Source organism: Dipodomys ordii, unplaced genomic scaffold (assembly GCF_000151885.1).
Source record: "Dipodomys ordii isolate 6190 unplaced genomic scaffold, Dord_2.0 Scaffold42, whole genome shotgun sequence".
Classification (NCBI taxonomy): Eukaryota; Metazoa; Chordata; class Mammalia; order Rodentia; family Heteromyidae; genus Dipodomys; species Dipodomys ordii.
Window position 1 is genome coordinate 2,698,370 of NW_012267258.1, and position 13,991 is coordinate 2,712,360.

At 40.6% G+C, this 13,991-nt stretch overlaps 1 protein-coding gene across 3 annotated transcripts in view; it reads right to left on the minus strand.

The window, feature by feature from the left end:
• Window positions 1-266: 266 nt before the first annotated feature.
• The window catches only part of Spats2 (spermatogenesis associated, serine-rich 2), a 79,481-nt gene continuing 65,756 nt past the window's right edge, over window positions 267-13,991 (minus strand). For 2 of the 3 annotated variants that reach the window (XM_013018822.1, XM_013018820.1), the window contains exons 9-13: window positions 13,102-13,160; window positions 7,404-7,513; window positions 4,481-4,583; window positions 2,800-3,011; window positions 267-1,471 (exon numbers count right to left, since the gene is read on the minus strand). In XM_013018822.1, the coding sequence (XP_012874276.1) occupies window positions 1,163-1,471; window positions 2,800-3,011; window positions 4,481-4,583; window positions 7,404-7,513; window positions 13,102-13,160 (793 nt within the window). In that variant the 3' untranslated portion in view covers window positions 267-1,162. The remainder of the gene's footprint in view (window positions 1,472-2,799; window positions 3,012-4,480; window positions 4,584-7,403; window positions 7,514-13,101; window positions 13,161-13,991) is intronic. The other variant, XM_013018823.1, reaches the window with a different exon arrangement.

The following is a 13,991-nucleotide window of genomic DNA, read 5'->3' on the forward strand; positions in this document are numbered from 1 at the left end:
GCAGTTGGCAGCTGTGGTTTTTCTACGCTGCTGAATCCTCTTTTGAAAGTCACCATTCCCTATCCTATGGATCCTTTCCCACAGGAACAGCTGCACTGGCTCATTCAGGCTTTCACATTTTAATTTGGTCCCGAAGCTAAGCAGCAGCAGACAAATGACTTGGGAATCAGATACCCTTATTTAAGCACAGAAAAAGTGGTCTGAATGACTTCTACCCCGTGAGGCCCAAAGAAAAACTGATAATGAAGCCACTTGTGAAACAAATGTGAGAACATTTTTGCAGTTGGTTTTATTCATTCATATAAAGATTGCAGCAATTTCTGTTGTATAACAGCTTAAGTTAACACTAATTATATTGCTATAAATTTGGTTCAGGATTTGAACAGGATTCAGGAAAAGGGGAGAAGAGTTAACAACAACAAAAATCTCCAAATATTAAAACAATGAAATACTTTTTTTAACTTTAAAAAACTTGAATTAAATGCTACTTTCCCATAGACTTCCTTGGACTACTTTACAGCCCACGGTATAGCCTAAGGTAACAGGAAACAAGGCTTTGGGCATTTTGAAGAAATTGCAGAATAAGTTATGGTGCCAAGCAGGGGTCTGAAACCCCGATTCAAGTGTCAAATCTCAGGCACATTCTGGGAGAGACAGACTCTCATATATTTCCTAGTATTCTCTTGCTTTCATCAATTAACTTTTATTTTCCGTTTCTGGCTAATCCAGTTCAGTATAAGATTTCCTCACTGCTCCTCTGGTCAAATTCAAATTGACATTTAGGGGGAACCCGGCAGGTCTGCTTAGACAGAAAAGGTACTAGGACTAGCTCTGACCTACTTCCTCCTGATACTAAGTAAGGCTTCTTTAGGCAGTTGGAAGACCTGGTACACTGGGGAGAATGTTGCTAAATCCTTGAGAAACCTGGCAATAGTTCCTGATTCTTGGTGAAAATGACCAATCAGAATCAGTCATATCATTGAGAAAGATCAAGGGAAAAGTTTCCCCTCCAAAATGATAAAGAGGATATAGGGAGAGAAGAACCCTAAAACATTCAGATTGACACACACAAAAAGTGATTAACACATAAACTTCTTTTGCTATTACATCTATGTATGTTTCCTAAAGTCCAGTTATCAGGATGAAGAGGCCAATTGGAATTTCAATAGTTCACAGCTTCAGGCCGGGAGGTCCTGGGTTTGCGCTGAGGGAGCCCCTTTTTAAATGAGGGCTTAGATGGGCTAGGCTCCATGCTGGCTCCAGTTCCATTGGTCCCTGCAGAGTGAATATGGCCCCACTCACTAGTATTTCCCAGTGCCTGGCATGGAGCACTCTGATACCTGGAACCAGATGAATACCACGAACTATTTCTGTAATGATCCACACTGTCATGTTGCCCTTGGTTTGTTGGGTCATTGGACTTTTGGCTTTGTGGCCTATAGCCTCGTCCTCGTCTGGTCCCCGGCAATACCTAAGGATAAAAAATGTTTAAGATACTCTGACATTACAGTGCCCCACTGGTTCCAGTTTGGTTTATAGGGGTTTTTCTGAAAGCATAATTGTGGTAGTTCATGTTTGGGACTAAGAATTCTATCAGCCATACCAACCTAGCCACCATATTACCACTACCGTTCCCTACCATTCTCCACTGAAGAGAAGCTTCAGATAGGCACAAGAAAGCTAACCCTGAAGAAAGAATATTCTGAGTTATGAGCTCTTAATTGGAGATATATCCCTAAGCTCTTCAGCTCAAGGTGAGCAACACACCACTTGAGCAACAGCACCACTTCCAGCTTTTTTTTTTGGTGTATGTGGTACTGAGGAATTGAACCCAGGGCTTCATTCATGCTAGGCAAGCATTCTACCACTAAGCCACATTCCCAGCCCTGAATATATATTTGATCACATCTTAATATGTCTCTAGTACTGAATATTTGGAATAATACACCCCACTGTGTTCTGTTTTGCTACGTATTAAAGCATAGAAGCCATTAAAGCCATGCTTTGTGACATTTTACACTTTTCACATTACAATCCAGGAATTTATGGCTTATGAGATTTCTTTTTTCCTTCTAATTCCAATGTTCTATCAATTCTGAAGACATAAGAGTAATCATTGCTTTGGATTTCTTTTACAAACTCTTCTACTATGGATTTTCTCCCCACAGGTTCATTTTCTCTTTTCTTCATATGGTTACTTTGCACTTCTAGGGAGTTGCTGCTTTTGGACACAAGATTTTGAGGCTGGACTGGGAAGGTGGCTAGGTCGAAGAGTGCTTGCCTTTCATGCATGAGGTCCTGGGTTCGATTCCTCAGCACCATGTAAGCAGAAAAAGCTGACACTGACATGAGCAGAAAAAGCAGAAAAAGTGACACTGTGGCTCAAGTGGTAGAGCACTAGCCTTGAGCTGAAGAGCGGAGGGACAGTGCCCAAGCCCAGAGTTCAGGCCCCATAACCGGCAAAAAAAAAAAAAAAAGATTTTGAGGCTGCTCCTCAAAGGGCTTGTCCTCCCTATGATGGGTACATGACTTCCAGTGTAACTAATTACCAGGCAATACTACCTACAATAGTGAGGATTACTGTCAACCTAGGAAAGTCAGCAGTTCTGGGCAATAGGATTTAGCTAATGATTTAGAATATCATACCAAATGCTTTCTCAGACTGATTAGGACTAGAGGATGGAAAATAGATGATGAGTGAAAAGAGAAGAATGTAATTAATATATTGAGCTATCAGCACTTAAACACCAGCAATTAGGAGTTTTTTCTCCCTCACATGCTGTTTGGAAGCCAAATTACCTCCCAATGAGGCTGGTAAGGTCGGCTGCTGGAGTTTGCTGTGGCTGCAAGAGTCTCTCCTGGTGCAGAGTTTCTCTTATTAGCACCTGTAAGGCTGGGAGCAGAGGCACAGGTGGAAGAAGCAGCAGAGGCATCATTGGACTCACTCAAGGACACAGATATAACTGAGCTACATCGGGATCTGGTTGAATAGCTATTCTTTGGATGGGACACTGAAACAGAAATGAGGAACATGTTGTTATATGATGAAAGAGCATTATGGGTAAGGTTTCCCCTATCTCTCCATTTCAAAACAAGAAAAAGAACTGTCTTTGAATGATCAAAAGGAAGCCTATAGGGCTGGGAAGGTGGCTCAGTGGTAGAGCACTTGCCTTGCATGCTGGAGGTCCTGGGTTCGATTCCTCAGCACCACATAAGAAAAAAGCCAGAAGTGGTGCTGTGGCTCAAGTGGTAGAGTACTAGCCTTGAGCTGAAGGACAGTGCCAGGCCCAGAGTTCAGTCCCCATGACCAGACCCCCCCCCCAAAAAAAAGGAAGCCTATAAAGCAAGTAACTAGAAAGAAAATCTCCACTCCTTCCAAAATCTCAATGCTTTATGGGAATGCTTAGAGACAGAACAGTTTAATATCAAGTTACCCATTCCCCCCCCCCCATGACTTCTTGGCATTGCCTACTACCGAAACTGGCTACAGCTTCAGCAGCTGACTAAGCCTGGGAACAATAGTATGGGCCATATGTTCAGTTTCCCAAGCAAGAACATTCTAAAGTACAGACTTTGCAAAGAAAGAAGGTAAGCAAATTAAATTTTTACAAAATCCTTTTTAAAAAAGTGAATAATACAAGGTAAAAAACACAATCAATTAAATATAAATAGAGCTAGTCTTTACAACAAACATTTATGCTGCCAAATTCTTTTTGCAAAAATAACCCCAAATTCAAAATACCAACCCAACTGATTTTCAAATTAAATGCTACCAAATTCTAATGATTCAAAACCACTCCCCTGCTTTTTTTCCCCTTGGCCTTCAGCTTGGTCTAATAAGTTAATAATCACTACTCCTATTGTTTTGGTAGTGCTAGTGATCAAACCCAGGTCCTTGCATGTGTAAGACAAGCATTCTACTTCTGAGCTACATCCTCAAGCCCAACATTTCATTTTATACTCATATTGAAAATTTAGAGGAGGTGAGTTCAGGGACTGATGTGTCACTACAAACTTTCACCCAGAGCTGCATCCTTTTCTGTCTTTAATGCTAATATTTAAGGACCTATTATGTGCCTGGAGGGAGGTACATAGACTCCTATGTTGTTCTTCCCTTTTGTTGGCAGTATTAGGGTATGAACGCAGGGCCTCACACTTGCTAAGGCAGGCATTCTACCACTTAAGCCATAAATCCAGCCCAGAGCCTTATGTTCTTTACATTATATATGGTATACTTCTCAACACAGCAGAAAACAATGGAAAAAGTATCTTGTGGTTAGGGATCTGGTAAATACTCGTCATCTCTCAAGTTTAAGGTATTTGCATCCATGGACTTTGTAAATATCCCGGAGTCGTTTTCCAGTACCCCTCCCCCCCACAACAAAAAAGTAAATGAGGCACTGAGGAAGAATCAGGGGGAGACCAGAAGATAGTCTTTTTACCATATCTAGTGCCCAGTATCTCTCATCATCCATCTTACCTTGTCCAAATGAATCAATGCTCTTCTTCAGAGTTTCCACATCACAGGTGAACCGTGCTACTCGACCCAGATCCTCATCGTATTTACGTTCACTAACAAAGTGCTGGAAAAAGGGCACAGGAAAGTCTCTGGGTTAAACATTATACATGGAACTGATAACTTACTATATAAAAGTGAAACAATTATATTTTCAATTTCCTCTTTTTTATTACTTAAAATCAAATTTTCTCGTTTTCACAAGAGCCCAAAGATAAGTTTGGGGTTTTATGAAATGTTGCAGGATGGTCAAAGCCCAGTAGGTATAATCCAAATACTTGTACAGAAGGGGAAAAAAAAGGACAAATTTATAGTGGGGGACTCTCTTTCTACTACATGGTTCCATTTTACAAAGAAGCAGCAAAAATGTCCATAAGCCATGACAATGATCTCATTTAGATAGATGGTTTGGTGTTCTACAATAGGAACCTCCTTAGGAACCATTTCATCTCTATAGCACACGATTTCATAGTCATTGAAATAGGAACAATTTCTTGATGGAAAATCACTCATGTGAAAAGTCAACTTTGGAAATGAGAAGAGTTTTGTGCTGCAAGTGATTTAATCCTTTTTTGCAGACTGAGGGGAGAAGAAACCAACCCCTTGGGTCAAATACTAACTACACTATAGAAATTTTCAGGAAATTTGAAACATGTCAGGAATTAAGTACTCTTGCAGATACATTCAATAAACAATATGTAAGGTAGCCAGGAATCATTTTTTCAGATAGAAAAGCTAAGGGCCTGCCTAGATATAATCTGGAAGATCTCAAATGAATCAGAATCCTTGAGATGCATCCAGAAATACTGACAAGGAAAGGAGAGAAAAATTATCTTTGGGACTTAAAGTCCTAAAGCTCCTTAGTAAATTATATCTTAGGAAAACACATGTGAACCTCTTATAACAGGTCCTTAAACATGTAATATTAGACTGAGATTAATTCTGAAACAAATTTTAGGGTTTGTTGAGTCAAAAACATATGACACATAAAAGTATCTGGAAGACATTTAAATTGCACAGTTCCTAAGTTCAGTAAACTGAAAATGTGGAAAGAAACAAGTTTCTAGAAGTATTTCTAGCAGCCTTCCAGCCATGGGGAATGGAAACAGATGAAGCTTAATAGAGCCAGAATTCTAATTCCAAAGGGATTTCCAGTTTCTCCTAGAGAACTGAATGAGACTGACTGGCACCAGTTTGAAGATGTTCTATAAAACTGTATAACATAGTTTAGCTAAATAGGAAGTAGTAATTTAAAGAGTAAATAGTAAAGTTTGTGTCATTTGGCTATTTTACCTCAATGAATTCTATGGAGCAGTGAGAGAATAGAAGTACTTTATAGACTTGTGTGAACACTGGACTAGAATGATGATAAGGATCCCAGAAAGATCCTAGATGATCTTCCACCTGTATCTGCGGAGATTATACATATAAAGGCTATTGAAAGCTTCCTCAGCAACTGTTACTCTCAATTTTGGCAATAAAGCTTACTTTAGAAAGAGCAAAAGCTAAGGGCTCAGGGTAGAAAAGGCCAACTTCCCATTATTCATACAGTTTACTGTTTACAAACAATTATTTAGAATATATTGTCTACAACTGCTCATGGATATTTCAACCTCTCTCAGGTTTGTATGTTTAGTTTCAGAAACATAAACACTGTCCTTTATATAAAAACTTAAAAGGTATTGAGTCATAAAATGATTCTAGGAGACAGAGGGCCAACACAGGAAGTTTGAAGCTGGCTTGCTACACAGCAGAATTAGTCTTAATCAACAAGTAAAGTATGACTTGGACACTGGTCATCTTATAAAAACTACAATATAAAAGCAACATTTCAAATTGTTAATTTTTCTCCATAAAATCAGAATTGACCAACCAACTGTTGCTTACTGAAAGTCTGTTATGTTCCAAGGCACTGTGCTAGGCACTTGGAATACAGAAGTTCCAGATATTATGCATTCTAGTGGGGAAGACAGAGCAATCCAGGACACAAAATTATAACTATTCCATTAGAGCCCAGTATTGGGGCATAAGGGAATGAGGAAGGAAAGGTAGGCCAAAAGTGACCTAGGAAATAGAAAGTGTCTGTGGAAAAGACCTTTTAGAAGAGCTGGAGTACAGAGGACAATGTGGATACAAGTGTGAGAAAGGATGGGAGCAAAGCAAGCTCACTGCAGATTGTTTTAAGGATTATATATATTTTAAATGTGTTAGAAAGTTTGAAGCAAGTTACTGTAGTGTTAGGAGTAGTTGTAGGATAGGGAAGTTAGGGAAGTAGCAAAGTGCCTGGAGAGAATCAGGTAAGAGTCTATTATGGAAAGACCAAGACAAAATAGTAGCTTGATTCTCATGGTAGAAAAGGAAATGAAAAGGACAGACCTAAGATTTAGTAGGAGGTCAAATAGACAGGGTCTTTTGATAGATTCAGTATGGGAAATGTAGTTTCTTCATTATTTTGTTGGTAGTGGGGCTTGAACTCAGGGCCTGGGTGCTGTCCCTGAGCTTGTTCACTCAAAGCTAATATTCTACCACTTTGAGCCACAACGACACTTCCGGTCTTCTGGTGATTAATTGGAGATAAGAGTCTCACAGACTTTCCTGCCCCAGCTAGCTTTGAACTTCTATCCTCAGATCTCAGCCTCTTGAGTAGCTAGGATTACAGGCATGAGTCATTAGTGCCCAGGTGGGAAATGAAGTTTTTTTCTTAAGGTTTCCTGTTAAGATAATTGGATAGTTGGCACTACCATTTATAGAGAAAGAGAACCTAGAAGAGGGCTACACTGGGAAGGGAAGCTCATGACATCAATATATTACAAGTAGCCAGGAATTTTGGAGATTTGCTATGTTAGTTACTGAGGGTAAGAAGAAAGGCGAAAAGGAGAAGTTTTACCTTGATATCAGCTCTGAGCTCAACCAACTGTTCCTCGGACATTCGCACAGCCACATCAGTCATCTTTTTTAGAAGTTCTGCTTTCTTTTGCCGGCTGAGCAAAATTTCCACTGTTGAGGAAATGTAAGTATAAATCTTATTTTGCTGTTAAATAGAATAAAAGCTACAGTGTGATAGAGGAGGTAAGAACAATAGGAACATACTGTAAATGTAAAAAACAGTGAAATCCCTCTGTGTAGCTAATGTAAGCCTGTAATCCGAGATACTTAGGACCCTGAGGTCTGAGGATCGAGGTCTGAAGCCAGTCAAAGTAGGACAGTCTTATCTCCATTAACTACCAAAAAACAGGAAGTGGGGCTGTCACTCAAGTGGTAGAGCACTAGCCTTGGGTGAAAAATCTAAGGGAGACTGCACTTGTTCCACAGGCTCCCTGATCTACAAAACTCATGTGTAGCCATGGCAAATAAAAGCTATTATAAAAATCTCCCATGCACAAAAGAAATCCTCCCAGGAAACAGAACTAGAGTTGTCAGATCAACCACTAAATAACTGCTATTCCTGTCCAGCAACTCTGCTATTCCTGTCCAGCAAAATTTGATCATTATTTTTCTAAGTGAGTTAACTGACTATCCACCCTCCTTTTCTTCTGAACAAAAGCCCAGGGTTAAGGTAGGCATGATGGCCCGGTACTGGTGGCTCACATCAATCCTAACTGCTCAGGAGGCTGAGATCTGAAGGTCACATTCAAAGCCAGCCCAGGCAGAAAAGGTCACAGACTCTTATCTTCAATAAACTACTCAGAAAAAGGCAGAAGTGTCTCTGTGGCTCAAGTCGTGGAGCTCTAGGTTTGAGCAAAAAGAAACACAGGGACAGGGCCCAAGCCCTGAGTTCAAGCCCCAGGACTGGCAAGAAAAACAAGGTAAGATAGGCAGGCATGTAACACCTGTAATCCTAGCTACTCAGGAGGCTGAGATCTGAAGATCACAGTTCAAAGCCAGCCCAGGCAGGAAATTCTGTGAGACTCTTATTACCACTAAACTAACTACCAAAAAAGCCAGAATTGTAGCTATGGTTCAAGTGGTAGAGTGCTAGTCTTGAACAAAGGAGGCTCAGGGAAAACACCCAGGCCCTGAGTTCAAGCCCCAGGACACGACCCCACCCCCAAACACATACAAAAGAAAAAAAAAAAAAAACCAAAGAGCTTTATCAGGTATTAGACAGCTAAATGTCTTTAGCAAGTTTATGTAGCCCAAATGCCACATGAATATGCCATCGTGAATACTACAACCACATCAGGTTAATCAATCAAAGCAATGTTAGGAATATGTCTACTAAAGCATCGTAACAGGTCTAACAGCTACAAAGGGTTTATTGTTCTAGCTCTGAACATAAAACTACTTCTCATTCATATCAACTTCAGTCCATGGGGCTGGGAAGGTGGCTCAGTGGCAGAGCACTTGCCTTGCATGCATGAGGCCCTGGGTTCGATTCCTCAGCACCACATAAGCAAAAAAGAAAAAAGCCGGAAGTGGCGCTGTGGCTCAAGTGGTAGAGTGCTAGCCTTGAGCTGAAGAGCTGAGGGACAGCACCCAGGCCCAGAGTTCAGACCCCACGACCGGACCCAAAAAACAAAACAAAACTTCAGTTCCTTTCTGTTCCAGCAGCATTCTGGGATTTCATGACAAAAATCAGAGATTTCAGATGGACAAAATGTGTTGAGTAAAGATTTCTACATATATAATTTAGAGGACTTAATTATATATATAATGAACACGTTACTTTTTTGGTGCCACTACTGGACTCGAACAATGAACTTAGGACTTCATGCATTTCCTTGCCTTTTTTGCTCAAGGCTAGCCCTTTACCACTTAAGCCACATCTTAAATTCTGACTGTTTGCTTGTTGTTAACTGGAGATAAATCTCTTGGATTTGTCGGCCCGGCAGGCTTCCATCCTCAATCCTCAGATCTCAGCCTAAGTAGCTAGGATAATAGGTTTGAGCCATTAGTGTGCAGCCTTTGTGTATGTGCATGGGACAGTCCTGGGCTTGAACTTAGGGCTGAGGCTGTCCCTTAGCTTTTTCTGTGTTGTTGTTGGTCATGGCTTGAGCTCTGGGCCTGGGTGCTACCCCTCAGCTCTTCAGCTCAAGGCTGTCGCTCTACTACTTGAGCTACAGGGCCACTTCTGGTTTTCTGGTGGTTTATTGGAGATAGGAGTCTTACGGTCTCTCCTGCCCGGGCTGGCTTTGAACCGCGATCCTCAGATCTCAGCCTCCTTAGTAGATAGCTAGGTGTGAGCCACCAGTGCCTGGCTGTCCCTTAGCTTTTTTGCTTAAGGCTAGTGCTCTACCACTTGAACTCCACTTCTGGCTTTTTGGTGGTTAACTAGAGATAAGAATCTCATGGGGGGGGGGAGGCTGGGAAGGGATGTGAAGGGTAAACAAAGGAGGAGGCTGCCATGCTTGATAAGAAAAGTATTCATGGGGCTGGGAAGGTGGCTCAGTGGTAGAGTGCTTGCCTTGCATGCATGAGGCCCTGGGTTCGATTCCTCAGCACCACATAAGAAAAAAGAAAAAAGCCAGAAGTGGCGCTGTGGCTCAAGTGGTAGAGTGCTAGCCTTGAGCTGAAGAGCTGAGGGACAGCGCCCAGGCCCAGAGCTCAGGCCCCATGACTGGCAAAAAAAAAAGAAATGTACTCATTATCTTGCCCATGTAATTGTAACCCCTCTATACAGTATGTTCACAAAAAATAAAAATTAAAAAAAAAACTACTCTGAAAAAGCAAAAATAAAAGAATCTCATGGACTTTCCTGCTTGGACTGGCTTAAAACGGGGATTCTCAGGGATCAGCACCCTGAGTACCTATGATTACAGATATGAACCACTAATGTCTAGTAAGCTTTTTCTTTTTTTTTGGTTGGTCGTGAGGCTTGAACTCTGGGCCTGGGCGCTGTCCCTCAGCTCTTCAGCTCTACCACTTGAGCTACAGTGCCACTTCCAAAGTTTTCTAATAAAACAAAAAACTAAAGACAAAAACCGACTACTTTAAAAGGCTGATGTGACTGCATGTATGAATGTGAAAAACTGAACTGTGAAGTGCTATATGTATATAAATAATTTAGTAAAACTATCATTTATAAAGAAGCACCTTCTGGATAGTATTAGTAAAGAAATTATTGTTATCACTGAGGACCAGCATTTTCAGGGAGATAGGTGATAAAGACGTAAAAGTGATGAAGTTGGGGCTGGGAAGATGGATCAGTGGTAGAGTGCTTGCCTTGCATGCATGAGGCCCTGGGTTGATTCCTCAGCACCACATAAACCAAAAAAGCTGGAAGTGGCACTGTGGCTCAAGTGGTAGAGCTCTAGCCTTGAGCTGAAGAGCTCAGGGACAGTGCCCAGGCCCAGAGTTCAGGCTCCATGACTGGAAAAATAAAATTGAAGTTAGGTATAATTATACAGCTCTGATTTTTACTATGATGGCTCTGAGGTTACAACTAGTTAAAGCTGGGTTATAGGTATTCATTAGTGTATTTGAAATAGGTTTGAAATTTTCTGTGAAATATTTATCTTAAAAAGCATTTTTGTTTTTTGGAGTTGGGAACTGGTAGCTCATGCCTATAATCGCAGCTACTCAGGAGGTTGAGATCTGAGGATCGTAGTTCAAAGCCAGCTTGGGCAGGAAAGTCTGTGCAACTCTAATCTTCAATTAAACACCAAAAAAGCTGAAAGTGGAGCTGTAGCTCAAGTGGTTGAGGACTAGCCATGAGCAGAAAAGCTCAAGGACAACACCCCAGCCCTTAGTTCAGGCCCCAGGACTGGTGTGGGAAAAAAAGGAAACAACTTTTCTAATTATAAATCTGGTAAGGGCTGGGAAGGTGGCTCCGTGGTAGAGTGCTTGCCTTGCATGCATGAGGCCCTAAGTTTGATTACTCAGCACACGTAAGCAGAAAAAGCTGGAAGTGGCACTGTGGCTCAAGTGGTAGAGTGCTAGCCTTGAGCTGAAGAGTCTAGGCCCAGAGTTTAGGCCCCATGACCGACCAAAAAAAAAAAAAAAAAAAAATCTGGCATTCAATACATGAAGTATAATCTGCCACTGAAAAGCCCTGAATCAATACCCCAAATTGCAGCTGATACTTGTTTACATGTAGCTATATACCTTTATAAACTAAAACATAATGGTATCTAACGCTTCCATTCAAAACTCCACAAATTACCTGTTACTCTATTCCTCCAAATCTATTTCAGTAAGCCTTTACAGAATCATAGTGATGGCATTCTGAACTTTTCTTTACTTACCAATTATAGATGATGAGTGAAGACTATTTTCCTAAGAATTATGCTTAGGTGGTAGATATCATGATGCAATCTTTACATATTGGTATTACATATTTAAAATATTTAAATTTGTAAATATTAAAATTACAAATATTAAATTTGTAAATATTCTTAAAATAGACACTTGCAAATTTTTCTTTTCATATACAGCACAGTACAGCTTCTCAAGACTGATTACGTGTATGAACTCTTTTTCTGCAGGTCCTGGGGCTTAGATTCAGGGCCCTAGGCGCTCTGAGCTTCTTTTGCTCAAGTCTAGCACTCTTATCATTTGAGCCACAGCTCCACTTCTGGTTTTGTGGTCCTTAGTTGGAGGTAAGAGTCCCACACTTTCTTCCCTGGGCTGGCTTTGAAACCAAGATCCTCAGATCTCAGCCTCTTGAGTAGCTAGGATTATAGGCATGAGCCACGGGTACCTGCCTTAAAAATATAAATCCTTTTAAGTTTACTTTCCACTTTTTTTTTGGAATTTTTAAATTGTGATTAAGTGATTATATAAATTTCACAGTATTGTGGGATAGTGATACTTAGTTAAAGTCACAAACACATTCTAACCTTCATAGCAAATTGTCTTTATCATGGTCTATAAAGTTTATGAGTTCTATGAGTTTTGACAACAGTTATTTCTTCCACGTCGGGTGATATATACATTTCTTTCCTTTTGCTTAATGTCAGCGGTTCCCTCTTTCCTGCTTATTCCCTCCCTCCCATCGCTGCCATTGAGTTGCTTAGTTTCATTTTGATCAATGTCCAGTGCAGCTTTCCACTTTTCTTTTTTCTTTTTTGTTGGTCATGGGGCCTGAACTCTGGGCCTGGGTACTGTCCCTCAGCTCTTCAGCTCAAGGCTAGCACTCTACCACTTGAGCCACAGTGCCACTTCCAGCTTTTTCTGCTTTTGTAGTGCTGAAGAATTGAACCCAGGGCCTCATGCATACAAGGCAAGCACTCTACCACTGAGCCACCTTCCCAGCCCCTCCACTTTTCTTATGAGACCATTTGCAAATTACATACTTAATTTAATAAACTAACCACACACACACACACACACACAATTCTTACTGTGGCATTCATTCTGGACTTTTTCCCCCTTCAGTACTGAGGAGTAAGCAGTGCTAGACAGGTAGTGTTATCACTTGAGCCAGGGCCCCAGATCTTTTGTTTTTATTTTATTTTTGATAGAGGATCATGCTAACTTTGCCTAAGTTGGCTTCAACCTGGAGATACTCCTACCTCTGCCTCCAAATGTCTGGGATTGCAGTAGTGTACCACTATGCCCCACTCATACAAGCTCCTTTTATGAGGATTGAGAGGTGAAAACCTATTATTTCTATAATAATTTTGAATAAAGAATGGTTATCTTACTGGCTTCAGCTTTTACTTTGTCCATTTCAGCAAGCAATGCTACTTCTCGATCCATTAAACTAAAAAACAACAACAAAAAAGGACAAAGGCTCAATTAGAAATTCAAACGTAGAAACAGCACATTCTTAATAGTGAAGACTGGAAAAATTTGCAATATTGTAAGGGCCACGTGAAAATTATGATGTTTTATTGCCAACAAAGAATATTTTAAGAATTTCCAATAAAAATAAATAGACCTAATTCTTTTACTTCTATAAATTTCAGTAGAACAGTTGCTATAAGTCCAGGAGTTGAGAACCAGTAGATGGCAGTATCAAGTTATAAAAAATTTTAAAAGTTGTGGGAAAAAAATAAAAATAAAAAAGTAAGTTGTGCTAAAGGAAAGCCTTAAAGAAATTACTGTTTCCACATATGCACTCACATTTTATTTATTTTTTTTGGGGGGGGGGTCCAGTCGTGGGGCCTGAACTCTGGGCCTGGGCACTGTCCCTCAGCTCTTCAGCTCAGGGTTAGCGCTCTACCACTTGAGCCACAGCGCCACTTCCGGCTTTTTTCTTTTTGCTTATGTGGTGCTGGGGAGTCAAACCCAGGGCCTCATGCATGCAAGGCAAGCGCTCTACCGCGCTGAGCCACCTTCCCAGCCCTGCACTCACATTTTAAAAATAGATTTTTTTAGTTTATAAAATTTGACAGTTTTGCTTCTAATGAAGCACTACACCCGCCCCCTCCCCGTGTAAGGGCATATGGAAGCTATCTCTGATTAGGATTTATATATTTCAACAGGTGTTTTCTTTTTTTGTTTTTAATTTTTTATTGTAAAGATACTATACAAAGGGTTACAGTTACATGAGTAAGGTAATGAGTACACTTCCTATTGAGCATTGTTACCC